This window comes from Equus asinus, chromosome 25, assembly GCF_041296235.1.
Source record: "Equus asinus isolate D_3611 breed Donkey chromosome 25, EquAss-T2T_v2, whole genome shotgun sequence".
NCBI lineage: Eukaryota > Metazoa > Chordata > Mammalia > Perissodactyla > Equidae > Equus > Equus asinus.
In genome coordinates, this window is record NC_091814.1 from 40734515 (window position 1) to 40761814 (window position 27300).

The following is a 27300-nucleotide window of genomic DNA, read 5'->3' on the forward strand; positions in this document are numbered from 1 at the left end:
GAGCTCAGACATTCGCTTGTGGGGCGTTTGTGCGACATACTCTTGGGAAGATCTTTAGAGCTTACATTTCGCTGAGAGGCAGAGTTCATCTAACTTCTGATCTGGGTTCTTCAACAGTTTCTGTATCTCTACACTGTTTGTTAGTATCCATTAACTTTTCGTCCTCTGATCCTGTCTAAATATGAGAAATGCCCTAACTACAACCAAGGACAGCCCCCTTATATTACTTTTCTATTGCTGACATGAAAAGTGACCACAAACATAGTGATTTAAACAGCGCAACTATTATCTCACAGTTCTGAAGGTTGGAAGTCTGACACGGGTCTCACTGGGCTAAAATCAAGGTGTTGACAGGGCTGTGCTCCTTTCTGGAGGCTCAGAGGAGAGTCTGTTTGCTTGCTCCTTTGGGTTCTTGGGCTGCATTTAGTTCCTTGCAATTGCAGGACTGAGGTGCCCTAGGCTTCAAAGTCAGTTCTCAAATGAGAAATTGTAGAGTCATTCTCAACTCTTTCCCAGCCTCCCTCGTTCCGAACTCCCCTCATCTGTCATATCAGATCAAGTCCTGCTGATTCAGCCTTCCCAAATCATGGCATTTTGTTCTTTCTTCTCAAGTCTGTTGTCTTAGTTTGGCTCTCATCCTGTCTCACCTGGGGATTTATAATAACCTTGACTGGCTTCACTTCCTTCCAATCCCTCTCCACTCAGTATCTTCTCAAAACACAAATCTGATAATGGAAGTGATCAGACCAACACTCCTTTAAAGTTTTTTACTAGCTGGTCACAATGGGTTCTTTAAATTACATCCTCCACTGTGACCTCCTATCACACTTTACTTTCTGCTCCTGCCTCCTTAGAAAGAGCACTCATTGTTGGCCAAACCCACCAGGGACCTCTAGACTCTGTGCCTTTGCCCAGGCTGTTCCTCTGCCTGAATTCTCTTCTCCACTCAACTCCGCTTGTCAAAATCCACTGGTAATCTTTGATGTGCACATCAGATGAGGCCTGCTCTAAGAGGACGTCTTTGATTTCCCAGGTGGACTTGGTCTCCCCTCCCTTCAGCATCCCCCCTGTGGCACTCCGAGTCTTTAGCTCACCTATCCAGCTGTTCGAGTCACTTATTTAAATCTCTCATTCTCTTGGTTCATGCTCGACATGACAAGGATGTCTTAGTCATCTCTACATCCCCCACAGCACACAGTAGGCTCCAACGACTGTTTGCTGAATTGACCTGATTTTGCTGAATTGGTGCAATGTTTTATGCAACAGCTAAATGGTGATCATGAATGTCTATGGAGGCAGAGTCCTACCTGGAGCAGCCACCTCCTGAGGGGTCATCTGGGTCAGTGCTTGTCAGGACCTCTGGAGACAGGCCTGAAGGAGAAGTAGCTTGTAGCAGGGATGCACAATTCCCTAGAAATCTGTCACGGTCCTTTCTTCACCCCTCTGCATCCTGCCCCTCCCTCCAGAGAAGGCGCTTATTTGAGATCTCTTTCCCTTCGTTAGCTGCACTTGCGGAGCGTCCCCAGCTGTAGCTTCCTTTGGTCTTCTCTGGCTTCCACTATTTGTTTACTTCTTTCCCTGTCAGCCTCTTCCTCTGGCTGTGGTTGTAAATAGAGCCGATGACTGTCAGCTCTGGGGCCTGTGTGGTGAACCTGCCGCACGTGGGCGGCAGGTCGAAGAGACTCTGGAATCAGAAGCGAAGGGTTTTCCCTCATGCTTGGAAGCCGCTCCAGGCACTGGCCCAAGCTGTCCAGAAGGTTTTGCTCCTGACCATCCAAATGGAACTTTACAGACAACAGCATCACATGACACACTGTCTCCGTACCCTCCTGGTCCTTCTCGCTCCCATTCTTGCCACCGCGGCCCCCTGATCACAGGTTGGCCAGATGGCAGAGGGGGCATTTGGGCTTGCTTGCAGGGTAGAGTGACAAATGACACTACACAGTCCATGCATTACCCTGTTTCACGCCTAATTTTTTTCTCTTCTTTGAGAAAGTTGGAGCTGTGCTTGATCCAAAACGCCTAGCCGTTCCAAATTCCTAAGTCAGAGTGGCCTTGCTTGTTGGTTATGGAAGGAGAGAGAGACAACCTTGAAGGCAGGCCAGGAATGTGGGGCTTTGTCTGTCCCTTAACACTACCTCGTAAAGCAGATTCCTTCAGCCTGGTCTGCTTTTGAACCAAAGCAGGTCATCCTCTCTCCCCATGCCAGTCACCCCGCTTCACCTCCTCTGGGCTGTGCAACCCAGGGGATCTCCTCCCTCCCCCCTCCATCCTCTTCCACCCCCTCTGTACTCTGCCTCTCCCTGAATTCTCTAGAGCCGGCGGCCCCTCGGAGGCAGCTGCCAGGGAGCGAGCTGTCAGCGGGAGAGCCACACAGGCAGTGCCATCCTGCTGGAGTCTGCGGTCCTCCCCCGACTCTGCGTGGCAGTGCGCATCATCTGTCAGAGTGCCCCCTCCCCTCCCTCCGCTTCCCCACCCCTTCCCCCTGTGCTAGCTCTTTCCCTGTTCATGAGATGCAAAGCCGGGAGAGGAGCGGAGCCAGCGGGAGCGGCTCGTTGCAGCAGCTCTGCTAGGGGCGCTGAGGTGAGGTGGGCTGCCCCTCTGGCACCCTCTCCCATGTCCCAGGAGGTGGCTGATTCTGTCACTCAGAGCCTCGCCGAGCCATGCCCACCTGGGGCCCACGCCAGCCACACCTTCCCAGCTGCACTGTCTACCACCAGACAGGTAAGAGAGACCAGCTCCTTCCAGCAGGGCCTGAGTGGGTCCCTGAACTGGCCATCCTGAGCCACAAGTCTTGCTGGGAGGTGCAGGACAACTCAGGCAGGAAAGGTACTGTCCTCGTGTCATAGTCCTTGCTCATTCTCTAACAGAGCTCCTCAGAGTGGGTTAAGCCCTTTACCCTTGCCAGGAGCAAGGGTGCAGGAATATGCCTGTTCTTCCCAGTTAGTGAGCGCTAAGCTGCAAACCTTTTTTTTTGTTCTCCTTTCTTCTCCATCCCAACTCCTCAGGTCCCCTGAAACCTGCTTTCTGGTCCAAAAGGATCCTGTTTCTTCCCCCAGAGATCCTGTGAGGGGCTCTGAAAACATTATAGGTCAATATCTGGACTATGACACTGTCCCTTTTAGTTTCATTCATGTGTTTTTTGGCTGTTGTTTTAAGCGGGTCGCCTGCACAGCAGTCTTGCTGCACACAGCATCTGTTTTGTTTCCAGTGAGCATGCAGGTCTCTGGTGTTGCTGGTGACTAACACTGGTGACACATTCTGATGCAGACGGACTGACAATCACAATGAGTTGGAGCAAGATTAAAATATGTTGGAGGTCACTAATGTCTTTTTTTTTTCCAGCTTTATTGAGGTATAATTGACAAATAAAATTGTAATATGTTTAAAGTGTACAACATGGTGATTTGATGTATGTATACATTGCAAAAGGATTCCCACCGTGGAGTTAATTAACACATCCATTGACAGGTCACCAATTTCTTTTTAAAAAATTTTTTTCCAGATTTTTATTAATACACGCAATGCTGAAATAATAGTTAAAATTTTGCTCACATTCTGGATTATTTTCTTAGACACAATCTTAAAACTAGACTTGCTGGGATGAGAGTTTTTTTTTAAGTAAGATATAATTGACATATAACATTATATTAGTTTCAGGTACACAATGCAATGATTTAACATATTTGCATACTGTGAAATAATCACCACAATAAATGTAGTCACATCCATCATCACACATAGCTACAAATTTTCTTTTTGGCTGGTCACCAATTTCTAAGCAGTGAGTTGAGGGCACAGCTGCTACCTGCAGGGGGTGACGGGTCCCTGGAACAGCTAAGTGGGTCCTTCTCAGAGCTGTCTAGGTAGTGACTTTTTGGGGGGTGGGGAAAAGGAGGGTGGCTTTTCTCTTTCTGTCTTAGAGTCACTCAATATCAATCCATTGTTTTGCTACATACTGAAAACCTGGCCTTCAGATTCCTTCAATCTAACAAAATAAGAAGGATAGTCTACACTGTCCTGCAACTTGGGTTCTTTTTGGATTATTTGTTCCTACAGATTTGGAAAACTTCAGGGTTTTCTTGGAAGATGGAAGAGGTGCTAGAAAGTGGGGGAGTGAGCTAACTGTTACCATATCATACAAGTGTTTGGGAAAAGTGCAAAGCCCTAAACATGCGATGTGGTCTTATGTGGAGGATGGCTGTTATTACTTTGGGAATAATAGCTCCAGGAGCGCTCAGTCAGTCTGGCCAACTAGTCTTTATTAACCGTCTGCTCTCTGCTCAATCCTTAGAGTAGGTTTCCTGGAAGAAGGTCGATGGGAGTGGGGTGAGTGGGGATTGAGTGTGTAGTGTGGCCTGGAGCCCACCATGGCCAGGCAAAGGTAAGCCATCCCTGGAGATTGGGTCCTTTTGGTGCTTTTTTTCAAAAGTAAATTTCACACAGTCCCTAACACACAAACGAATCTGAAAACTTCCTCGTAGTCTTTGTCCAGTTGAGTTAAACCTGCTAATGAAGCCAAGGTCTTTCTCCCATGAATCAGTGAACTCCAACCTGAAGAACATGGTTCCTTGGCCCCAGTAGCTGTGTCACAAATGCCAGGTGCTCCCAGGGGATTGAGTAAGAGTGTGGATGGACGGCTGAGCAAAACCCAACGTATTTCCACTAAAAATTCTCCCAGATGTGGATCTCAGTGGCAGGCCAGCAGCAGCAGCAACTGAAAAAAAAAAAAAGAGACATTGCTTAGAGTGGAAAAAAACCCTGGCCGTCCTGGATTCCAGCCTGCCGAGGGCCATTAGTTGAATTACCCTGGGCCCTTCACTCAGGGCTACTGAACAGCTTTGTGTTTGTAATCTGTAAAATGGGCACAATTACAAGTGCCCAGCTTACCTCCAAAGGTTTTCGTGAGGATCAACCAAAAGGACTAATGACAGCTCCCAGTCATTAAGATGCGCCAGGCAACTTGGCTAAGTACTTTCCCTACATTAGGTGATTTTTTTTTTTTTTTTTTGAGGAAGATCAGCTAACATCTGCTGCCAATCCTCCTCTTTTTGCTGAGGAAGACTGGCCCTGAGCCAACATCCATGCCCATCTTCCTCTACTTTTTTATACGTGGGACGCCTACCACAGCATGGCTTTTGCCAAGCGGTGCCGTGTCTGCACAAGGGATCCGAACCGGTGAACCCGGGGCTGCTGGGAAGCAGAACGTGCGAACTTAACTGCTGCGCCACCAGGCCGGCCCCGCTTTACGTGGTTTAATCCTCCCAATTTCCCAGAGCAAACTGAGGCTCGAGGAGGTTAAGAAACTTGATCAAGTTCAGCTAAAGAAGTGAAAGCACTTTGTAGGTTGTGACGGTGCTGTACAATTGTAAGTTTTGTTGTGTATAACGACTTTACGGATTAGAATTTTTGTCCTGTCAATCCTATCCCACACTCACAGTTTGGTGCTTTCTCATTTTCTCTTTGTCCAAATGCCTACATCTTCAGAGACACTAGAAATGCTCCTTGCTTCCCCTCTGTGCCTTGGGGATTAGAATGGTTTTCACTGTCCAAGAAGCATCAGCATTCTCCTCAGGACCTTTATCAGTGTGCTCTGGATGGAATTTTCACAAGGCTTTTGAATTCTTCAATATAAGGTCCTAGAAAGAAGAGGGTCTCAGAAAAGCTGAATGGCTTAAGGTAAATCCCTACCAGGGCCTTGTCTCTCAAGGAAAAGTGTCAGAATTTGCTCAGCATCCTTGTGCATCAGAGTGCACCCACACAGCTCTGTTCCCCACCCCCCGCCCCCTGCCCAGTGCACCAGGAACAGCCCCAAAGCGAGTTGTCTCATTTCGCAAGGCTCTGTGAAGGGAGGAAGGGTAGCAGTGGATCCCAACAGGAGAGCTGTGCCCTCAGGAGGCCTGGCCTCCACTCAACTATTTCCTGACGCTGTGGCTGCACCAGACCTCATCCGTGGCCCACTGGCTGTGGAGTTTCCCTTTTCACATGACTCTGAGTGGCTGGCTAGAGTGGAGCTGGAAGGAAGGACATAAAAGCCATTGGCCAAAGTTACTAAAAACGGAGGGTTAGAAAGAGCTTCTTTTATATTCAAAAGATGGGGAGAGTGCTGAAGCCGCTTTCTACCCACTGCTGTAGACCCTGGTGGCAAATGGTAAAGCTTTTTTTACTGTCTTGAAGGGGAAGAGATTGATAAGCAGCACCCTGGCGCAGCGTGATAGGAGAGCGCCACGTTTCAACTGCGGCAGTGCCTCGGGTTACATCTCAGCCCCAGGGCTTTGAAAACTAGGTCCCGCTGCTTCTCCATCTCTGGCCCTGCTGCCCCTTCCCCTGCAGCCTCCAACCCCACCCCGTTTGGTGTTGGGCCCCTGCCTTCTATGACTCTGATGCTCTCAATGTGACTCCATGTTTTCATAAGGCTGAACAATTTATAATCTATGTTTGCTTAAATATCTCATTGAATTCTTCCAATAACACAGGAAGCTGGCATCACCTTAGTAATTCGGATTTCAGAGATAAGGAGGCAAGGTTTTAAGCCAAGATGACCCAGCCATGAAGGGGTGGAGCTGGAGCTTGAACCCTTTTTACCTGATGCTGGAGCCTGTGCCATTTCTATGACTCCACACTACCTCTTCTGGCCAGCATCCTGCTTCAAATGTTGTCTCACTCACCTACCTGAACCTGGCTGGCTCAGTGAAATTCAACAAATATTTATTGAGCATCTTCTTGGTGCTAGGCACTGTGCTAGGTGTTGGAGGTGTAGAGACGAAAAATACAGCTTTTACTTATGTAATGTACATAGGTAATGGAATGTACCTATGCCTGGTACATTGCTGTGACATAGGAGATACCTAAATGTTAGCTGAATAAATGAATGAATGGATCCACTTTCCTGTCCTTGATGAACTTAAGTCTGGTTAGGAGAAGAGAGTTGCAGGCACATAATTGTGCCAGGTGCTGATGTAAAGAAGTGTGCCTGGGAGCACAGTGTAGGGCACTTTTGGAACCTGCGTGTGTGAGGGCAGCTGCTTGGAGGAAGTGGTCCTGAGTGCAGCTTGAAGGATGAAAAGGCATAAAGGAGCCCCGGGAATGTGGAGTCCATGATATGTGCTCAAGATTGTGAACAATGTGAAGTTGTCAGAGCATGAAGCCCAAACCAAGGGAGTGGTGGGTGACTCTCAAGGTAAGCAGGACCCAGCTTTTGGGGAGTTTATGTGTCAGGATCCTTGTTAAACCTTGAACTTGATCCTTAGGCTAGAGGGGCTTATAGGTTGTGAGGATAAGGGAGCATAACCATGTTTGTGACTTAAACAGGTGACTATGAATAATAAAATTGAATTTAAGGAGGTAGGCTGGATCAGAGACCCAAGACCACAACATGAACAGGGACCGTGAACCAGGACATGAACAGAACAGTGGGAGTAAGGATGGAGAGGAGGAGAGAGATGTGAGGGAGATTTAATCAGTATGATTTGGTAATTGGTTGACTGTAAGAGATGAGAGACAAGGAGCTGTCTGTAATTACTTTCCTATTTCTGGCTTGAGTTACTCAGTGGATGGTGGCGCCAGAAACTGAGATCAGGAATTCCAGAGGAAGCCAAGATTTGTATGTGTGTTTGAGGTAGGATGGAGGATAAAACGGGTCAGCAAAAGAAGGGGATAAAATGTGCTCAATTTTTAGATGTATTTTCATTTGTTGTACCTGTGGGACATCTGAGGGGTATGTTCAGCAACCCCTGGGCTATGAGAAGCTATACGATTGGGAGAGGGGCCAGAATTAGAAGGAAAATATTTAGAAATGGTCAATATACCCAAAGTAGTTAGGACTATGGGTGAGGATGAGATTGCCCAAGGAGCGTTTAAAGAGAGAAGAGCAGGAAGCTAAGCTTAGAAGGTAGGAGAATACTAGCATCTATCAGGTGGGCAGAGGAGGAGAAGCCAGCACAGGAGACCCAGTGGAAGGGCAGTTAGGAGGGTCTATGGCCATGGAGGTCAAGGGAGTAGAGATGCCAGAAGTGAATGGTCACCCTGGCAAATGCAGCTAAGAGGTCCATAATGACAAGGACCACTGGACCCCACAAGATGGAGGTCGCTTTTTCATGGAGAGGTGGGGACAGAAGCCAAATTATGAAGGATTTAGGAGAGGATAGGAAGTGGGCAAACATGAGATTCTTTCAGGCAACTTTGCTGAGAAAGGGAGGAATGCCCAAGGGAGGACTTTTTTTTTTTAAATGAAAGAATCTTTTTATTTGCAAGTGTAGAATAACACGGGAGAAGGAGAGAATAAAGACAGAGCAGAGAGTTCATACAGCAGAGTGAGAGGGGAAGGAGGGCCCAAAGCCACAGGAGGAAGAGTTTACTTTGAACAGCTAGATCTCAGAGCGGTGGGAAGGAAGGAAGGGTGTGTGTCAGTGTGGCTAGATTTGTAGGGGAGGCGGGGGGGAGAGAGGTGGAGGCATTTCCTACCTGAGGCCTCGATTATCTTGATGAAACAAGAGATGAGGCTGTGGGTGTGTGAAGGATTGCGTGTGTTATGTGAGTCCTCTCTGTCTCTACACTCCGGCTTCCTGCCCTTCAGCTGCCTTCACAGAAGCCAGCTGGCCGCTAGGAATCTAACATGCAAAAACTGAGTTCACTGTTTAAGATTGAGGGCACAATAGGAATGGAGAAGGGTTGGGGAGGCAAGTGAACAGGTCATCATTTGTATCCTCATCCAAAGTTGAGTTATTACCCTGGGTTCTGGATGTGTATTTGGGTAGCTCAGCAGGAGGAAGAAAGGATGTGGCTGGATTCCACCCCAGGAGCTCCCGGCTTGAGTTCCAGCTATGCCTTAAGAAACGTGACCTTGGGCAAAGTCTTTAAAGCGTAATTTCTGTAGGTGCTATCTAAGAGTCACGCCCACTCTAAACCTCTATGAATTTTGGCACCCACTCCCTAGGAGTCAAATAATAGGTTTTTCTGAAAATGGATTTATTCATGGGGAAGAAAACTCACAATAGAAAATTGACAGGAAATCAATTCCCATTCAAATTCCTTCCTTCTCCTCTGCTTCAATTTCCCTTCACTAATAGTTTACACTTGACATACTCATTTGACTGAAGCACGCACTGTCGTTGGTCACACTACTTAAAAAAAAAATTTATGCACAATTTCAAATTTACACAAGTCAAGAGAACAGAACAATGAGCCCTTACGTACTACCATCAGCTTCCACAACCCGCGTTCCCCACCCTTTGTGATTTTGAAGAAATTTGCAGAGAGCGTATCATTTCAGCTCTAAATATTTCAGAGTGTATCTCTAAATAATAAGATTGCTTAAGAAAAAAACCCCTCAATATTGATATCACACTAATATCAATATCTAATCAGGGCTCAAATTTCCCCAATTGTCTCATAGTATTTTCTTATGGTTTTAAATTTGAATTAGGATCCAAATTTCATATATTGCATTTGGTTGATGTGTTTCTTAAGATATATATATTTTAAACACTGACGACCATCGTCTGAGAGACAGTCTTGTAACCCTACGACACCTCCCGATTTCATGGTGTTTCCCCAGGGTGAGTAAGCCATTCAATTTTAGGAGACCTAAGGAACGATTGCAGTTCAGACTCCAACTTTTAATTTTAAAATTCCTTCTAGACACACTTAGAAGGAGCAGTATAAAGGTAGTGAGTAAAGAAAGGAGCATAGAAAGAAGAAAAGGCTGAAGGGAGAGGTACGGAGATGAATGGAGGCTCAAGAGGAACAAAAGGAAATGACAAAGGTCACAGAGACTTATATAACCCTCCCATCCACCAAGAAGCTGGAAAGTTCTTACAAATGTACTCTGTACATTTTTGTATCATCAAAGTTAGTGTGGGGAACACGAATCTTTAAATGATATTCTATTTAGTGTGTTTTACCAAACAGCTTGTGAAATAGCTGAGCAGACATCATCCAAGGGATCCTCCGTGCAGAGTAGGGAAGTAGTAGGAGGCAGCAGTCCCATTTTACAGCTGATGCCACAGTCGATGAGGCTAAAAAAAGCGGCTCGCACTAAACAAACACTCCTTTGCCATTTGTCCAGCATTGTGCTAAACCCTAGACTGCATTATCTAATTTAATCCTTATAACAAGCCTATGACATTGGCACTGTGCTCTTCATTTTCCCCACGATGAAAATGACACTCAGAGTGGGAGAGTAACATGCCCGCGGTTACAAATCTGGAAAATGATGGAGCTGATCGAAACTCAAGGCTGTCAAACCCACTGTCCTATTTTTCCAGGTCAGTCTACTCTCCACTAAATCAGCACTCTTTTTTTGCTAATACTTGCTCACTGGCAAAATTCCATTTACAGGGAAGCTCAAAGCATCACCAAATATAATAACAGGGTGCGGTGTACTAGAATTTGCAAAGCATTTTCCTTCCCACAGACTTTCTCATTTCTTTCTCATAAGCACCCTGAAAAATAGGCAGGGCAGGTGTGTTAATTTATGTTTTACAGATGAGGAAGTTGAAAGGCAAAGCTCTTGGTTATGTTAGTTAGCGATCACATAGCTAGTGAGGGCAGTTCGTGTCACGGAGCTAGTTAATGGTAGAGTTAGGACCAAGGCATTTTCTTCTGATTCCAGCTCCTGTGCTTCTGGGGTTCTCTCCGGAAAGCTCGTGGGCCCGCACCTTTAGCTGCTGACTTCTTTCTGTGTCTTCTCTGCTGTTCATTGTGAAAAGTCGAACAGGCTTACTACAAATTAAATATCTGAATGCTTGAACTGATGAACAGGAAATGAGGCTGTAATGCTCAGAGGAATGAAATGGAGATGCATTTTTTTTTTTTTTAGTAGAATTTTGGGCCAAGTGGCCTCTTTCTGTCCTTCTCTTCCCTATGTCCTTCCAGTCTCCATGGAAACCCCCAATCAATGCAGCATATGTTGATTCATGTTTCTACTGTTACTAGGAAGCTACAAAGTGGAAATTGCTTTTAAAAGATTTGCAGAAGAGCTTTAGCATGCTGACCAGAATTCAAATCTAATATCCGAATGGCTGTTTTATTAAAAGCTTTTAATATGGTACTATCCTAGGTGGTATGTTGATTAAATAAGCGCACAGGGGGCATTTGGAAATATACATCCTCCTCCACTATCACGGCTTTTAAAAATATTATGTTGCAGACTTTAATTCCCTTTATCTCCAATTTAATTACATTTTTGTGGCTTGTGTGACAATGCCAGGTGCCCCTTTTGCTCTTGATTAATTCCACTCTGGCCTGACCAGGCTGTTGGGAGCAATAGTTTGCAAATGTCTCAGGTACCTGTGCTGCTGACCCAGAAATGTCAGAGTGTCTTTTGCATTAGGTTGACTTTGGTCTTGACCTGGAGACTTACGGAAGTCTAACACGTTGCTGCCATAAGGAATCTTCAGTGATTTTTTCATATTTTTCCATGAACTCAAGATCAAATTTAGCCAACATTTATTAAAGACCTGCTCCGTATGAGGCAATGAGAATTGATAGGAAGGGGAGTCTGTCTTTGTGGGGCACGTAGTCGTTTGGGAGGATCAGAAAATATCGATCACGAGGATAAACCACAGACTGTGATGCGGGCTGTCAGAGAATCACACACTAATGGGGTGGTGTTGGGATGGAGGGGTTCCTTTTTTTCGAGAGAGTTCTGAAAAAGCTTTGGACAGGAGAATTTTAAGCTTGGAGGGATTGTGTTTCGAGAGGGAGCTGGGAGTTAACGGGCAGATCCAGGGTGGGGACAATCCGGGTAGAAGGAGCAGTAGAGGAATCAGGTGTGTGCGTTCGTGCCTGTATGCGTGTGAGTATGTATGTATGTGTGTGGGTGCACAGTGGGAGATAAGACTGGATAGGGAAATGGGACCAAATTATTGGAATGTCAGGCAGGACAAGAAGCTGCAAGGGAGCCCATCAAAGAGTATTATGCAGAGGATCTGGTTTATGGTATCGGTTGAGTGGGTAACTCTCGTGGTGGTATAGTGGTTTCTGGGAGGTTGGGGGTGTTGATGGGGGGCAGGAAGATTAGTTATTTAGGAGAGGTGGAAGGGCACGCCCTGTGCTGTGTACTGAAAAACCTCTGACATGGCAGCGTCAATGGATGGGAGGGGATGAAGTTGAGAAATATTTCAGAACTATAACGACAAGGTTTAAAAACCAATTCAGCAAGGGGAATGGAGAAAAAGAAGCCCCAAGTACCTGTACCTGTGACCCTGAAGGGCTAGGACAGAGTGGTGTCAGGAACACTCACAGGGAGCCCAGCAGGGCTGGAGGATTTGGAGGGAAAGTCAGCTGTTTTGGAGGCAGTCGAGTCTGCGGGGTCTGAGGGGGTGGAGCTGTCTAGCAGCCCTCTGGAAAAGCAGTCTGGAGCTCAGGGGAGGCAGGACTGAAGCATCGATTCTGGAGAGAAGCAGTGGCCCGCACCTGGGAGGGCTGGGTTTTCCAGGAGGAGCAGGCATAGAATGGGAAGAGCAGAGAGGCGCAGGGCATCTGAGAAGCCAGAGCAGAGCTCGTAACGACTATTTGCCTGGGAAAATCCATGTGTTGGGAACAGTGGAGACATCCTGTGCCCAGTTTTCAGCCAGCAACTCAGGAGCAGTAACCAGAAAAGAATCCAGCGCTCTGGGTCCCGGCTCCAAGCTGGGGATGCAAAGTCCAAGTAGGTGAGTGTCTTTCTCATTAGCACTCCAACCTGCCTGCTTTTTCCTCTCTCTCTCCTACAGGAAAGAAGACCATGCTAGAATGCTTACCCCCTCGGTTCAGCTTAATTTTCCCCCTGGAATTCTTTATGCCCTGCCTTATAGGACGGAAGACTAAGTTAGAGTCCACCCCTGAAAGGGGCTTGTACTAATCTGTGCTTCTCAAACCAGGGTGCTGCGGGGTTATTCCTGGGTGTTTAGGCATGCTATGGTAAAAAAAAAAAGTTTGGACTGGTTTTAATTTTCTTTTTACTCATGCTAGGTGCACATCCACATATTCTTGTCTTTATATTCCTATTCTTTCCTTTAAACTTCATTAATTCTTATATCTTTCTTTAAACATTTGGGTTGGCTTATTGACTTCCTGGGACTATATTATTTCTCTAAAGGCTAATTGAAGATTCTGAAGGCAGGTTAATATTGGTCAGCTTCCACTATGTGGGCCCATTTGCAGCCCTGCTCTAGCTCCTCGGCGCCTTTAAATCCTGGAGGCCAGACGGGGCAGCACGAGACATGGAGGAGGCCTCTACCCCGCTATTTTAACACCCGCAGAGGAGTCCCCTGATCATACTACCTTTATGTTAAAGCGAGGGGCAAAGCAGAGGCTGGAAGCACAAAGTTTGGTATCAGACACCAGCTCTGCCACTTACAAATGACTTGTCGTGTTTTTCCATCTGTAAAATGAGGATGGTAAAGATGTCGACATTGTGAGTTTATTGTGAGATTATTGTGAGAGTTAAGAAAGATCAGGCAAGTGCACTGTTTAGCACAGGGTCTGGCACATTCTAAAAGCTCATTAAATGTTAGCTATGTGCTTGGGATCCAGGGGTGGATCCACCTTATGGTACAAACTTATCTTGCATTAGGGAAGTGCTTATCGATGGGCTTTTTTTCACCCGTTTATCTGTCCACTTGTTTCTTACGGTACAGGAAAGTGTCCAGACGTGAGGGAATCTCTTTATGCTTAGCTTCTAAACCCCAGTGAGCAACAGGGTTTGGGACAGGGGTTCTGAGGGATAGAGTATGTTTCCTTTACATCTCATTTTACGACACTAAGTTCCCTTTACCCAACAGAGGGGAACCGCGGACATTTTCAGAGAGAGACAATGAGTCACTGTGGAGGCAGCCTCAGAATTTTTATTTCATCCTTGTCGTCAGGCAGCGTGCGGTTGCGGCAGAATCATTTCTCTGCGAGAATAGGGGTCATGCACCAATAGATCTGCCAGGAAGACCGAGTCCCGGCGTGACGTAGGAGAAAAAGCTCTGCTGTGAGCGTCATAAGAAAACAAGTTCTGGTCCTTGAGCTGCCTTATATGTGTTGTGTCACTTTGAAACAGACATGTCACCTTTTCTAGTCTCCGTTTTCTCATCAACTCGGGGACGGTAATACTCTCTCTGACTGTGGCGTGGGGTTTTTGAGTGACGATGCACGAAAATGCTTTTTACATTGTAAAAGATTAACCAAATGGAACCTAATATGTTTATTATAAAGCCATCATTTTCCATAGAGATTTCTGCTGCCTCTAGCAAATGCTGCCTTTTGGGTTTTAGAAATGACTGGCAGCAAAGGCCAGGTGCATTTGGAGCTAGTTCCTGAGCGGGAGCAGGAGACTCGGCCTTAGGGACCTAGAGCGGATAGAGGAGAAGGTAAGCTTTATCCCAGGGCGTGAGGTGCAAACTTTAGCATACATCAGAATCACCTGGAAGGCTGGGCCCCATCCCTGGAGTTTCTGATTCTGTAGGTCTGGGGGTGGGGCCTGAGAATTTGCATTTCTAACACATCTCCAGATGATGCTGACGCTGCTGGTCCAAGGATGAGACTCTGAGAACTACTGCACTAGGGCAAACAGGAAGAGAAAGTCCTCCTCCTTGAACTGAAACAGGCCGTGTGAAGATCCATGTGGGTAAGGCGGCTTGGAAGAAAAAACGTAGAAGACAGAAAAATAGGGATAATGTGCAGGTTGGGCAGAACAAAGGGAAAAGTCTCATTCCGTACCAAATGCGAGTAGGGGGAAGTTGCTAGGTGATGGATGAGGAAGAGAGGTGAATTTCCACTGTAGGAAAAACCGGGAGCACAGAGTTAGAAATATACATGTTTGGGGAGGCAGAGGAGGTGGAAATTTCTCATTAAGAAGTGAGGAGTGGTGTGATTGGTGCTGGGGGGTGGCAGTGGAGATGGGCTGGGGGAGAAATGCCTTGGTGGAGTATGGGGCCAGCTGAGGTGTGGCAGAAGGGGGTCATTTCAGCGCTGTGTGGTTCGGCTTGGCAGTGCAGCACAATAGAAATTCGGAGAAAGGGGGTGGAATTTAGATGTGTGACCTGCCCCGTAGTGTTCTTGCTCTCTGCATTTATCACATCACATCACACCCAGCAAGACAGCCCCCCTCCTCCTGGCTCATTAGGAGATTTGATTCGGCTTGGCTCCTGCTGTCAGCAGCTGTCTGGGGCAAGATCTTTATGCTCTCTGCTCCCTGAGCAGCAACCATCCTTCGGCCAGCGGCAGAGCTCATTAGAAGAGGCCCTCTGGACATTTGATTTTCAGGTCATTGGTGGCTGGAAAGAGTTAATACCTACAGCTTCGCTGCCCCCTGCACAGCCTCTGGGTGCAGAGGGAGGCAGCTTTGGGCTGTGGGGACTTCTCCCTGAGCTGCAGCCAAAGGAGCAGGGAAGCAGGTTAGTGAGGCTGAGGAGGAAGGTGCGGGAGGAGTGCCAGGCAAGCTCTGCTCAGGGGCACCTCCTGCATCCTGCCAATGAGGATGGGTGTGCAGACCGTGTCCCGGAGCTGAGCCGCCGCCCGCGGGGTGTAGGCTGCTTCAGTATTTACTGGATGTGACAAGCAGAGAGAAGAGCTTTCAGCGGGGCCGCTTGCTGCCCGGCTCAAGTGGTGGGAGGTGTGTTGTGCATGCATGCATGTGTATATGTGTGCGTGTGTGTGCGTGTGTGTGCCTGTGTGTCCAGGCACACATGCCCTTCACCCGCCAAGGATTTGACTGCTAAGAGAAAGATCTACTCTTTCCCCAGAGCTCCTTAACCTGCAGCTTCTCTGACCATCCGGTTGGCAAAGACGCGCAGGCCATGAGGACTGGTCAAAGACAGTGAGTATTGCGCTTTCCTCTCCGGGGTGCCCATGTGGGCTGATTGCATTATCCATATTTAATTAACCTGCCTCTTCATGCATATTGATTGCTTTCTCCCTGCTGAGGCTCTTAGTTTCTCTTCCCCTCTTTGTAAATCCTTGCTCTTTGCTTTTAACCTTTGCTTTTTACTTGAGTATCCTCTCTTTCCATTGTGTCCCATCCCGGCTGCCCCAGAGTCACCTATAACTTGATGTCCATCTATGAGGGCACATGTACTGTGGGTGCAATCACACCCTCGGCCTTCCTGGGCTCAGGGTAACCCCAAACTCTGTCCCCCAGAAGCCAAGGATCCTGGGGTGCTGGGATGAATCAGGAAGCTTGGGTCGGAGAACCTGGCAGGTTCTTATTTCATTGACGCTGAGGCTGAGCTCATTGAAGGGGTGGTGGAGAGTCCGAGAGGCGATGGTGGGCAGTGCTGGATTTGGAAGAGAGAGACGCAGGCATTGAAGCAGCTCCAGCAAGCCAGGGTGGGTACCAGTGGAGTGGGAAGAGCGACAAGACAGTGACAGGAGGCTGGGTGATAACTGCCCCAAATGACCTTGCCTGCTGTGTATGCGGGGAGCGGTCCCCGGTTCTGCTCAGCTCCAGGGTAATGGAGGTCCCTGGCATGGGCTTCCCCCTCCTCTGGGGTATATCCCACAAGCAAGAGAAACTGAGGCTTAGATGCCCCAAATAATGATTTCTAGAGACCCTTACAGCTGTGAAGAGCTTCGATTTCTTGACTTCTGGGCAAGCAGGTGTACACACGGTTAGGACAAAGATTACGGAAGTGTCCTAGCTGTCAGAGATCACGATCCAGGCTCAGTCTCCCGGGGATGAGCCTTTACGCAAAGTCTAACTAATTTTTTTTAGTTTTAACAAAGCCATCGTTTTATTTTATTAATTGTGGTATTATTAGAGAAGGTATTTTTAAAAGTATTTGTGAAATGTTCCAGGTAATATCAAAATAATTTAACCGGTGTAGATTGCGTCAGGGCCTTATCCATCTAAATTAGGTTTCTTTTAAAATGGGTTCTATGTTCCGTGTCAGAGTTTCCCAGGGGAACCCTTTATGTATAGGCTGCTCTCTTCACGTGTTTCTTCTTATCAGGTTTCTTCTGCGGCAAGAAAGCATTCAAAGCACTGAGAATAGGACCCTCAGGAGAGAGAGATGGTCAGTCAATCAGGCCTCAGCCTCAGCATCCCTCTCCTGGTGTCCTCCCTGCGTCGGGTCAGGAATAGGCAGGTCCCCAGGCTGAGGAAGGCCAGGCAGCCTCCCTAGGGGCAAGAAAGAGTGACTCACATATTCATTTCTTCAGCCTGTGCCTGTGATCCCTGCAAAGGAGCAGGCCTGTTCAGTGACAGTGCCTGACAAGCCTCCCTTGGAGTTGCTCCAACCTTCCTCCCGCTCACGCCTTCCTGAGGCTCCTCGCACTCCCGCCTCCAGGACAGGTTCCCTTGAGGGAGGCGAGAATCAGAACAGCAGCCAATCAAATGATTCTGGAGCAAGTGCTGTCCCTACCTCCCCCACCCCTGGCTGGCTGGTCACTTGAGTCCCACTAGAGTAAGACAAAGAGAACAGTAATTTGTGGCCTGCTAAGCCCATGCCTTCCTCCCCTGGGGCATGTGTCCCGCTTTACTGTGGATGGCCAGTGGTTGGGAAAGAGAAACTCCTGACCATTAGGCAGCAGAGTGAAGCCACCCAACGATTCGTTCTTATCTATCCTTGGCTGGTCACCCTTGCTCAGGACAAGCAGACATCTATGGGGAAGGGGGTGTGTGTGGGGAGGTATTCAGTTGGCAGAAAGCCATCTGAGAAGATTTGCAGCCAGGCCAGATAAGAGAGGGTGGCCCCCTCTTACAGCAGATTCTTTGATTTTAGGTGAGAGGACGTGAAAGGGTATATCCCTGTGCCCCGCAGTCTTATCTCCCGCCCTGACGTCCCTGCAAACCAGCCAGAGGGTTAATCGTAAGCGGGTGCCTGTATGGCCGCTTTACTGATGCCACGCAGGTAACTGATGCTCACCTGTCTTCTTGCCCCTGCCCCTTTCCTCTTTCTCTACCCTCCCACCTCCCCTGCTGTTTGAGCCTGCCCCAAGCCTTCTAATCTCATGGGTGGTGCACTTGCCTCCGTCCCCCAGGCCTTCCATGTGGGCTGCACTGTCCTTCCTTGGGTGCTTCTTGCAAAGTTGTGGCCTTGCAAGCAGGACTTGCCTTAGTGCCAAGCCCTCCCATTGACCAGGAGGACTTATGGGGTGGACTGTGCATGAGCTTGTGTGGAACCATTTAGAGACCTCTGCGGGTCACCAGGACAGGGAAGAAAGATGAGGGCAAGCCTAGTTGGGATTTTTTTGGTAACTTTAACCTTTGCCTCTTACTTCTGCTCTCATTTCAGACTTAACTAAAATGTTATAACTCAGGTCTCAGCTAGACAAGATGGAAAATCAAAACCATTTTGTCCCAAAGAATATTCTATGGAAGAATTTAGTAAACGATTTGGGAGAATCACTGTTGTCTTGGTAAAAAGTATCACCCTTTACACCGGCCCCTGCTAAACCCTGTTAGATGGCTTGGGTGGATTTGCCATTTTTTAAAATCCTCTTAATTGCTCTTTGGGGGTATCAACCTGACTGTGATTGATAATCCTGAGGCACTGAGGAATGAACTGACACACTGAAAGTTAAGTTTCGGCCTGTGGTGCAGCCTGAGCAAGACCTTTACTCAGATTCACGGAAAGTGATGACTCAAGGGCCTTTAATCAGTTGTTTGTGTGGCCTGGTGTCAGAGCAGCCTGTGACTTGTAAGAGTGAGTGGACACACGATGCTCACTAGTGCAGGAGAGAGACCAGCCGAAGCCAATGTTTTGAAATGCCACAAAATCGATTCACAATGGGCCTGCCTGAGATGAGAGGTGGGAGCGAAGGCCACGCAGGCCCACTCTTCTGCGGGAGAGGTACCATTTCTGGGAACTTGGATGTTTTGGCTTTAGCAGGCTCCTCGGAGGCGGACTGGGAAATACAAACGCTGTCCATTCACGCCAAATAAGATACCATCCTAGTGGACATTCGTTGGATAGGATTTCTGTGAACAAATACCAGAGCCAGGGATGAAAACCCATTTGAAATAAGAGAAAGAGATTGAATTGGATGGTTTCTAACATCTCTGCCCAGTTCCAGGATTTGTGAAAAAAAAGGAAAGAAAAGCCAGGCTGGAAGGACTTCCTTTCAGCAGGGAGAATGAAATCTTCTGGGCCTATTTCTGTGGCAAATTGTTACCAATGTGCATGTGGCAGCCCCCTTTTATAAGTCACTCTTAAGTCCTGATCTGATTATACCAAACACCTCCCAGTTACCTTTGCCCTCCATGTGAGGAGTTGTCAGGGTTAAAGGTCAGGGGTCAGTAAACTTAATTCTGTCAAAGGCCAGAGAGTAAATATTTTCAGTTTTGTGGGCCATACAGTCTGTGTTGCAACCACCCAACTCTGCCCCTGTGCTCGAAAGCAGCTTTGAACAATATGTAAACAAATGGGGAGTGTTGTGTTCCAATAAAACTTTATTTACACAAATGGGCATCTTGCGGGGCTGTAGTTTGCCAATCTCTGATTAAAGGTAAAAAGGGGCTAATGTTGGGAGTCTGAAAGAGACATGAGCACAATTTCTCATTTCGTCCTCCACAACAGGTAACTGTTTAAGTATCTGATCCTTAGGAAAATAAGAAATATGAGAAATTTAAATATGCATGTCAAAATTTTAAACATGCTGATTGAGATAAGCCAAAATATAAATAGGAATATGAGGGCTTCATTAAGTAAACAGAAGAACTGCCAAGGGCGCACTGGTTCTTAATTGCTAATTGTACCTTGCTCTTGTCCTCGCCTGCAGGCATCGGTCCTTGCTGGTCTGTAAAAATTTATGTGTATCCCCAGGTGTGTGGGATGAGTGGTGAGAACTCCAGGCAGCATTGACCCGCCTTGAAGCCCATACTTCGCGCTCTGAGCCTCTGTGATATGCATCCGTATCTTAGGCAGGAAACCCCCTCCTCTCTGCGTGGGTACTACTTCTGGGGCTTTGCAATCAGGAGCTGCTGCTGCTACTTTGCCCTCCTAGTGGGAGAGCAAAATGTAGATTGTTATTTTGTCATCACTGTATTTCCTTTCCCTACAGAGAATCCTAATTTAGAAATTCTTCCAAGCTAACGACCTTCATTGACTTATCATCAACTTGCCGTGCCAGCTTTAAAAAGCATTAAGCCTCTAGGGGTAGGGTACCTATTACTATTCTGGGAATCAAGATAGGGAGTGAGTGTATCCCTTCATCTTCTAGGTGTTTCTCCTCTTGTTCATGAAATCTTCAGGGGCCACCTGGGGAAGGGTGGGAGGGGGCAGTGCTGGCCCTGACAGCAGCAGCTCCAGGGGCCCCTTCTAGAGCTGACAGCTATGATCATGACATCCCCCATCCTTCTGCCCCTGTGCTTGTTGCAGGAACAAAGGGATGAGGACTCGACTGGGATGCCTGTCGCACAAGTCAGACTCGTGTAGTGATTTCACAGCTATTCTTCCTGACAAACCCAACCGCGCTCTAAAGTGAGTAGTATGGCCACCCGGCTTTCCCGGGGTGCCCACCATGGGGTGCTACTGTGGGGCTATAGAACCCGTTCTTCTCTAGGAGGTTGGTGACCAGATGAGCCAGGTGACACTGAATTTCTGCTTCGTGGCACCTCCTTTTAATATCCCTGAACGTGAGTGAAAGAATGTTTATTTTCCTTTTCAAAAGGTATGACGAGTCAGAATAGGGACGCTCCTTTTACTTTTAAGAAAACCATATTACCCACCACTCTTACAAAGCTGCAGTGAAGGATACTTCTTGGTTCTACTTAGTTGTCAGTCTCAGCTCTCAATTTGGAAACAGACACTCAAATCTACCCTAAAAATCTGCTTAGGGTCAGATAATCTGGATTCAGTGCCTATACTGTGCAGGCACTGTGTTAAATGACGTCATAGATGTTACCTCATTTAACCCTCACAGAGCTCTGTAATGGCCATTGTTATCCCCTCTACAGAGGTGAAGAAAGTCAGGTGACAGTAAGAGATGGAGTCAGGAGCTCAGCCTAACTTTTCTGATGCCGAGACCAGTTTCTTTCCATTGTTATCCTGACATCTCTAAATCATGCACTTACTTAGCTTTGCTTTTAAGACTGAAAACCAATATACTAAATACACTGAATTCCAGTCCTGAGGGTTTTCCATCAGTTACTTAAGAACGTGCACATTCACAGCGGCCGAATTGCAGGAATCTAGGTATGGTCTTCATTTGCCCCCATTGTTCCAATTTTTCCTCCTGAGCAAATCTCGGTGATGGCTGAAGGAGAGGTGGTTATTCCAGAAATATTCAGGGGAGATGTTTCTTTTTTCGTAGGAGATTATCCACGGAAGAGGCTACGAGGTGGGCAGATTCCTTTGATGTGCTTCTCTCTCATAAGTGTGAGTAGAATTCAGGTTTCAACATGTCGCAGTGAATCGTTTGGTGCATCAGTAAAACATGCATCAAAAGCCTACCATGATCCAGGTGTTGTGCTAGGGGTCTCAGACGGCGCCAGTGCCCACCGTCACAGAGCCTTCTGCTTAGAGAGGTGTAGAGATAAGAAAACATACTTTAAATGCAGTGGGAAGAGGCCCTTCTTTGCTGTTTTCTGGGTTGACAGTATGGTCCCAAGAAGCCTTCGTGTTCTCAGCATTTTAGTAAGAAAGAATTTAGCTTGGGGAGTGGGAGTGGTGGGCTCCATGGGAATGAGAGAGTCGAGGTTCCATCCCAGATCTTCTTTACAAAATTAAATGACCTCGCCCCAGCTCACTAGAGAGCCTTGGGTTGCTCATCAGTCAAATGAATGTCCTGGGCATTTTGTTATTCACTTGAGTTGGCAAAGTTTTGAGTTTTCTTCTTGCTCTTTATTTGGGGGGTTTACTACCCTAGCCATGTTACATTCCTCAATTTCTGACGGGCAGAGCACACTTCTGCTACCCCTCCTCTTCCGTTTTGCCCTTCCTCATCTTTTTTGCCATTAGTTTCCCACAGAGGCAGAAATAGTCGTGCGTATTTTGGTGTGGGAAGGGCACTTTGACAATGGCCAAAGTTTTCAGCTTGTGCTTTTTTCTCATCATAATCAAGTCCAAATTCACTGGGCTTTGAAATCCTAGTGGCATTAAGCACATGGGAGAGGGAGAGCCGGGGTGAGGAAGAGAGAAGGGTCTTTTGCAGAGAACAGAAGGGGTCGCACAGACGTTCGGTGTTCCTCTTCAGTTTGTCTTGTCAATATTAGAAGTCCGGATTGATCTGGGAGCAGAAGGGCAGCTTTTAGTTTAGCATATTATTTCCACTTAATTGGAGGACACGATTTTGTACAACAAAGTGAAGGGCATTGGCTGGTAGTCAAACTTGTGTTCTCAATTTTGACCCAGCTCGGCTACAAGATAATTGAGTGGCCGTGATGGAGTCCCTAGGTCTTCAGAAGATGTCTTTAGAAGTGATTTTGCTTTCCACAGGACGAGCAGTGCCTTCTGCCTTTGCCCTGATCCTAATAAACTAATTAACAAACGCATTTGAATAGATTTTAAAATGAAATGCAAGATCCAAGAATAAGCCCATATTGTAGCAAGTAATTTGTGAGACAAATAGTCATTTGAGCGTTCTATGGATTACACTTAGGAAGGAAAATAAAGCAGCGAAGATACAGCCTATATAACATATGGCTATACCCCAAACAGAAGCTTATGTGGTGAATTTGCCGAGGTATTGGCATATGTACAGTAATGCTTAGGATTTGACAGCAATGCTTGTTTCTTATGAGGCTATTCTGACATTTTCTGGAGTCACATTAGGCTAAACAAGTGTCACTATCAATTTACACCTTCTTTTCTGGCTGAATTCGATTCAAGGTCACCTTAAAGTTTGGTTTCTATTTCAGCCTCATGACTGACTCACTTAGTTCAAGTCCCTGGGGCTGTTTCCTCATTCTAAAATGCTGATAGAAATACCTGTGTGCTACCTGTCACCCGGCTATGAGAATCTTCATAAAAGGACACTTTTACATGATTTTGGGTTCTCTACTCAATGGTGTTTTGTAAGAATATGATGGTATTTTTTAAAATGATGCTTTTACTTATCAAATGTAAAACAAATGTGTCTTGAGAATAAGCTTGCAAATTTTGCTGCCCATTATTAATGTTAAGCCATTGTAGACAGAGTTTATGGTGGTAAAATTAGTGGATGGAAGCTTAGGGTGTATTTGGGTTGCTGCAGTGGCAAGACCTGGAGGTTTTAGAGGTTTAATTTTATTTGCTTGAGTCAATGACTTTTAGACCTGAAGGCACTTGGTTCTGCTTCTGTCGCGGTTGCTTTTGGTTTCCAGGAAGGCAATGACACTTTTCTGAGATGGGGCTTCCACTAAGGGGTTACAAGAGACACCAGATTGGTTTCTTTGTAAAACCACTACAGAAATAGGCTTTTTGAACTTTGAAGTTCTGTGATCCTTTTTGGAGTCTGATGTTCTATTTTTACGACTGTTTAGTACAGAAGTAAAAAGCCAATGGAGTGAATGTCTGTGAGAAGAAAGGTGTCTTTATTCAGGGGTCACTGGCAGAATTTCAAGGTTTTAGAACTTGAACACTTACTCCCCAGGAAGGCTGTGGAGGAGCCAGAGCCCAGGTTACTTTGTAGGGTGTTGACAACTTTCTAAAAGTCTAATTAGTTTAGGTTAGTATTGTAACTCAATTAGGGCTGATTAAGCTTTTCCCAAGGGATTGCGTGTGTGCTGGTCCCTTAGGAGGCACAGCAGTTGATCAGAGGTGTTCGGGGCTTTCAATTAAGACAACAAAATGTCCTAAAAAGTAAAGAAAGGAGAACCACTGAATGACTGGGCTCCAGAAAAAGGTGCATTAGTCTAGAGTCTACTCCCCGGTAATTCTCTACACCTAGTCAGCTATCCTCCTGGAGTTTTGTATTTCAGAAAATTCAGATAATTATTTTTGTGCCTTTTCTCAATCAACAGAACATCTTTGCCATCCCTGCTCTGCATGGGTGTTTTGGACACTCGTTTATTTTAAAGAAAGGTGTATCGAGCGTTCATTATATACAAAATCTATACTAAGCAGCTGGTTGGCTGATGAGTAGGATGGTCCCTCCCTGGTGGAGAATGCACCCTTCTGAGGAAACAGACAAGCGTACACCTAACACAAGAAATAAGACAGTCTGCTGACTACAGACTAGGGGCCTGAAGATTCCAAATAGAATCCTGGTATTCAGTGTCCCCCTTAAATTCCATCTCGTCAATATTGGAAGTCCTCACTGATGTGGTAGCAGAAGGGCTGCTTTGGGTTTACAGCGTTGTTTCTATTCAATCAAGGAACACAATTAAGTTAAGAACAATGGCTGGTGGTCAGTCCAGTGCTCTCCATTTTGACCCGGCTCTGCTACTACATAGCAAGGTGGCCTTGATGGAATCCCTCAGTCTCTTGGAAAATTTATTCATCTCTGCAATGAAGGATCTGGAGTAGGATATGTCAGAGGCTGGATCCAGTTTTGCTCCCTTGTTCTAGAATGCCGTCTGTAGCAACTACCGAGGCTCGGCAGTAACTCGTCACCTGCGGCAGGTGGTCTGAGTCAGCTCTGCCTGCAGGGTTATGTAAAACTGCTTCAAAGCTGACATGGCTCCAGCCACCAGCTGAGGGGCTAAGGCACCTGCATTATGAACCCTTCCGCTCTCCCTGGCAGGGTCCTGCTGTGCAGGGAGCACCGCACGGGTTCAAATCTCAGGAAAAAAAGAAAGCAACTTTGCTATTTTTTAAACCTTAGTACAAGAAAAATTTGGAAGGCAAATATTTGGAGCAGTTTGATTTCCCATCACACTTGCTGACAAGTGTAGTACAAAGCTAAAGAAGCACCCACAGGGGCTGGCCCCGTGGCCAAGTGGTTAAGTTCGCGCGCTCCGCTGCAAGCGGCCCAGTGTTTCGTTGGTTCGAATCCTGGGCGTGGACATGGCACTGCTCGTCAGACCACGCTGAGGCAGCGTCCCACATGCCACAACTAGAAGGACCCACAACGAAGAATATACAACTATGTACTGGGGGGCTTTGGGGAGAAAAAGGAAAAAATAAAATCTTTAAAAAAAAAAAAAAGTAACCCATTTAAAAAAAAAAAAAAAAAGAAGCACCCACAGAGGGCTGGGAGATACCCACTTGCTAAGTGCTTTTTTTTTAACTAACAAATGAAAAATGAAGTTGAAATTGCTGATGGCTTTATTTGCTAGGGAGGGATTGCTAATGTGCATTAATCTGGCATCTTTTTCCTATTCATTCAGTGGCAATTAGACTTGGCGTCTATGAGTTGTGCATGTAGTCTGCCCCCAAGGGTTGTGTGGGGGTGTGTGTGTGAGTGTGGACACCCAGAAGCCTTTCTGCCTCTGCAGCTCAGACCTGGGAGAGTGGAGGCTCTTAACTTGTGGGAGGTCTTGTCTGACAGGTTGCTGGAGAGCAGGCACAAAATTGTGTGTCTTCTGCTTTTATATTCCTCACAAGGTGCAGGTGTTATATGCCTGTTATATGTCCAGCGTTTTGTAGGACATTCTGTCCTTAACTCTGGATCAATTCTTCCTCCCTTTTTCTCTCTCTCCCTCCTTCCTTTCTTTGTTATTTTGGATGTAAAAGTTGGATTCATTCTTGTTTTAAGGTGAAGATGTAGACAGGGTTCTTCCCTTTTGCCCTCACTTCTTTTAGCCTGACCCCACACCCAGAAGACAGAGCAGTGCACCCTGGGCATCCATGTGGTCCTTGGCTTTGTTTCCTTGTTTGCACGGAGCATGGAGGTTCTATGCTGACCTGTCCCCACCAGGCCCAGGGAAGGTTAGGTTAGTGGAATAGTACAATTGAAAGCTCTCCTGCATTTGTAAAGTTTTATCCATTGCTGAGCAAAGGAGACCAAAAAGGAGGCTTTTGGCTTTTAAAAATTAGCCTCCTTTGGGATAATGGTTGAGATATAGAAAAATATAATGACTTGACCTGTTCACACAGCAACCATGCAGAAAACCCTAAACAAACAAACACTAAAATTACCAGCTCATGAAATTCCTTAATTGTTCATCTGAATGCTCTTTGGTTTTAGAATATACAGTTGAACAATCAGGTTTCCATTTACTGCACAGCCCTCCCCACATCTCTCACTAAGCCAAAAGTTTCTAGAACAGTGTTACTCAAAGTGTGAACCAAGGAAGGCAGTACCAGCAGATGCTGGGAGCTTGTGAGGAATGAAAATTCTTGGGTTCTATCTCAGACCTACTGTATCAAAATCTCTGGGGGTGGGGCTGGCAATCTGTTCTTCTTCAAGCCCTCCAGTAATGTTTGTGCTCATTTAGTGTGAGAAGCACGGCTCCAAAGCACGAGTAAGTGAAACCATGAATCTGGAGCATCCTAGTGAGGCAGGTGGTCTGTGGTTTCCAAGAAACACACTAAAGACCGTATCGCAGCTTTCCGAAGTTCTCAGGCAGTGCATGGATGAGGTACCGTGTATCACAGATTCCGCATATGTAGCAGGTATGGTGGAGGGTGTTCACAATAAATAAACAAATATGGCAAGTGTGCTTTCTGCGTAAATGGAGGACATGGGTTAAAAGAGATATGTGAAATAGAGATGGGTGGAAAAGAAGCTTCTCTTCCCCTTGCCATCCTCTCTAAATTGCTGTAATTTTTACTTGCACCCAGGAATGTGGGTGCATTTAGCCTTACAGGAGTGTATGGAATAAATAAGGCAACTATTAACAGCTTATTGAAAAAGGTTTGAATGAAAGCAACTGGACAGCCATTCTGTCACTGACAAGCTATGTGACCTTTGGCGACTTGCGTAACCTCTCCAAACCTCCCTTTCTTCATCTGTGAAAGATAAGACTTACCTGTAGAGTTGTTGTAAGAGTTAAATATGGCTGTGGTTATGAAGTGTGAAGCATGATGACTGGCACACAGAGGGGCTCCATAGAGGATAACTATTTTTATTATTTTTGTTATAACACATTAAATTCATTGAGAAAACATGCATTTCATGCCTCCTCTACGCTAGAGGTGGCCTCAACTCCTTGCTCCCACAGGCAGCTTGAGCTTGAACACTGTGGGTAGGGTGGGGGGTGTATTAGAATTACAGGTGGGCTTATTCAGGCTCCATCGTACCTCATCCTCTGTCTCCCGAGGTTTTAGCATCCCTTCCTCATACCGTCCCAATCTCCCCTCAGTGTATGTGAGGGAATCCCTCTGGGGATGCAGTTTAAAAGCCCAGTAGTGAATCTGATATGTTTCCTCTTTAGGAGTCCCTGTAGTATTGCTCTATCAAACCAACTAGGCAAATATTCCTGGACACTTAATTTTGAAATCTTTCAGGCTATGGACTGGTGTACATGGGGTTTTGCAATACTTCTCCTGTATAAAAGGAGTCATTTGTGAATGCTAAACTTTCACC

General features: G+C 46.4%; 1 protein-coding gene across 7 annotated transcripts in view; it reads left to right on the forward strand.

The window, feature by feature from the left end:
• Positions 1-2508: 2508 nt before the first annotated feature.
• RGS8 (regulator of G protein signaling 8) overlaps positions 2509-27300 on the forward strand; it is a 40763-nt gene continuing 15971 nt past the window's right edge. The window contains exons 1-6 of one of the 7 annotated variants that reach the window (XM_014866781.3): positions 2509-2724; positions 14481-14596; positions 15714-15787; positions 17691-17819; positions 20289-20390; positions 21223-21287. In XM_014866781.3, the coding sequence (XP_014722267.1) occupies positions 17794-17819; positions 20289-20390; positions 21223-21287 (193 nt within the window). In that variant the 5' untranslated portion in view covers positions 2509-2724; positions 14481-14596; positions 15714-15787; positions 17691-17793. Of the gene's footprint in view, positions 2725-12517; positions 12657-14480; positions 14597-15227; positions 15584-15713; positions 15788-17690; positions 17820-20288; positions 20391-21222; positions 21288-27300 lie in introns of those variants that run through there. The other 6 variants (XM_070497568.1, XM_070497569.1, XM_070497571.1 and 3 more) reach the window with 6 other exon arrangements.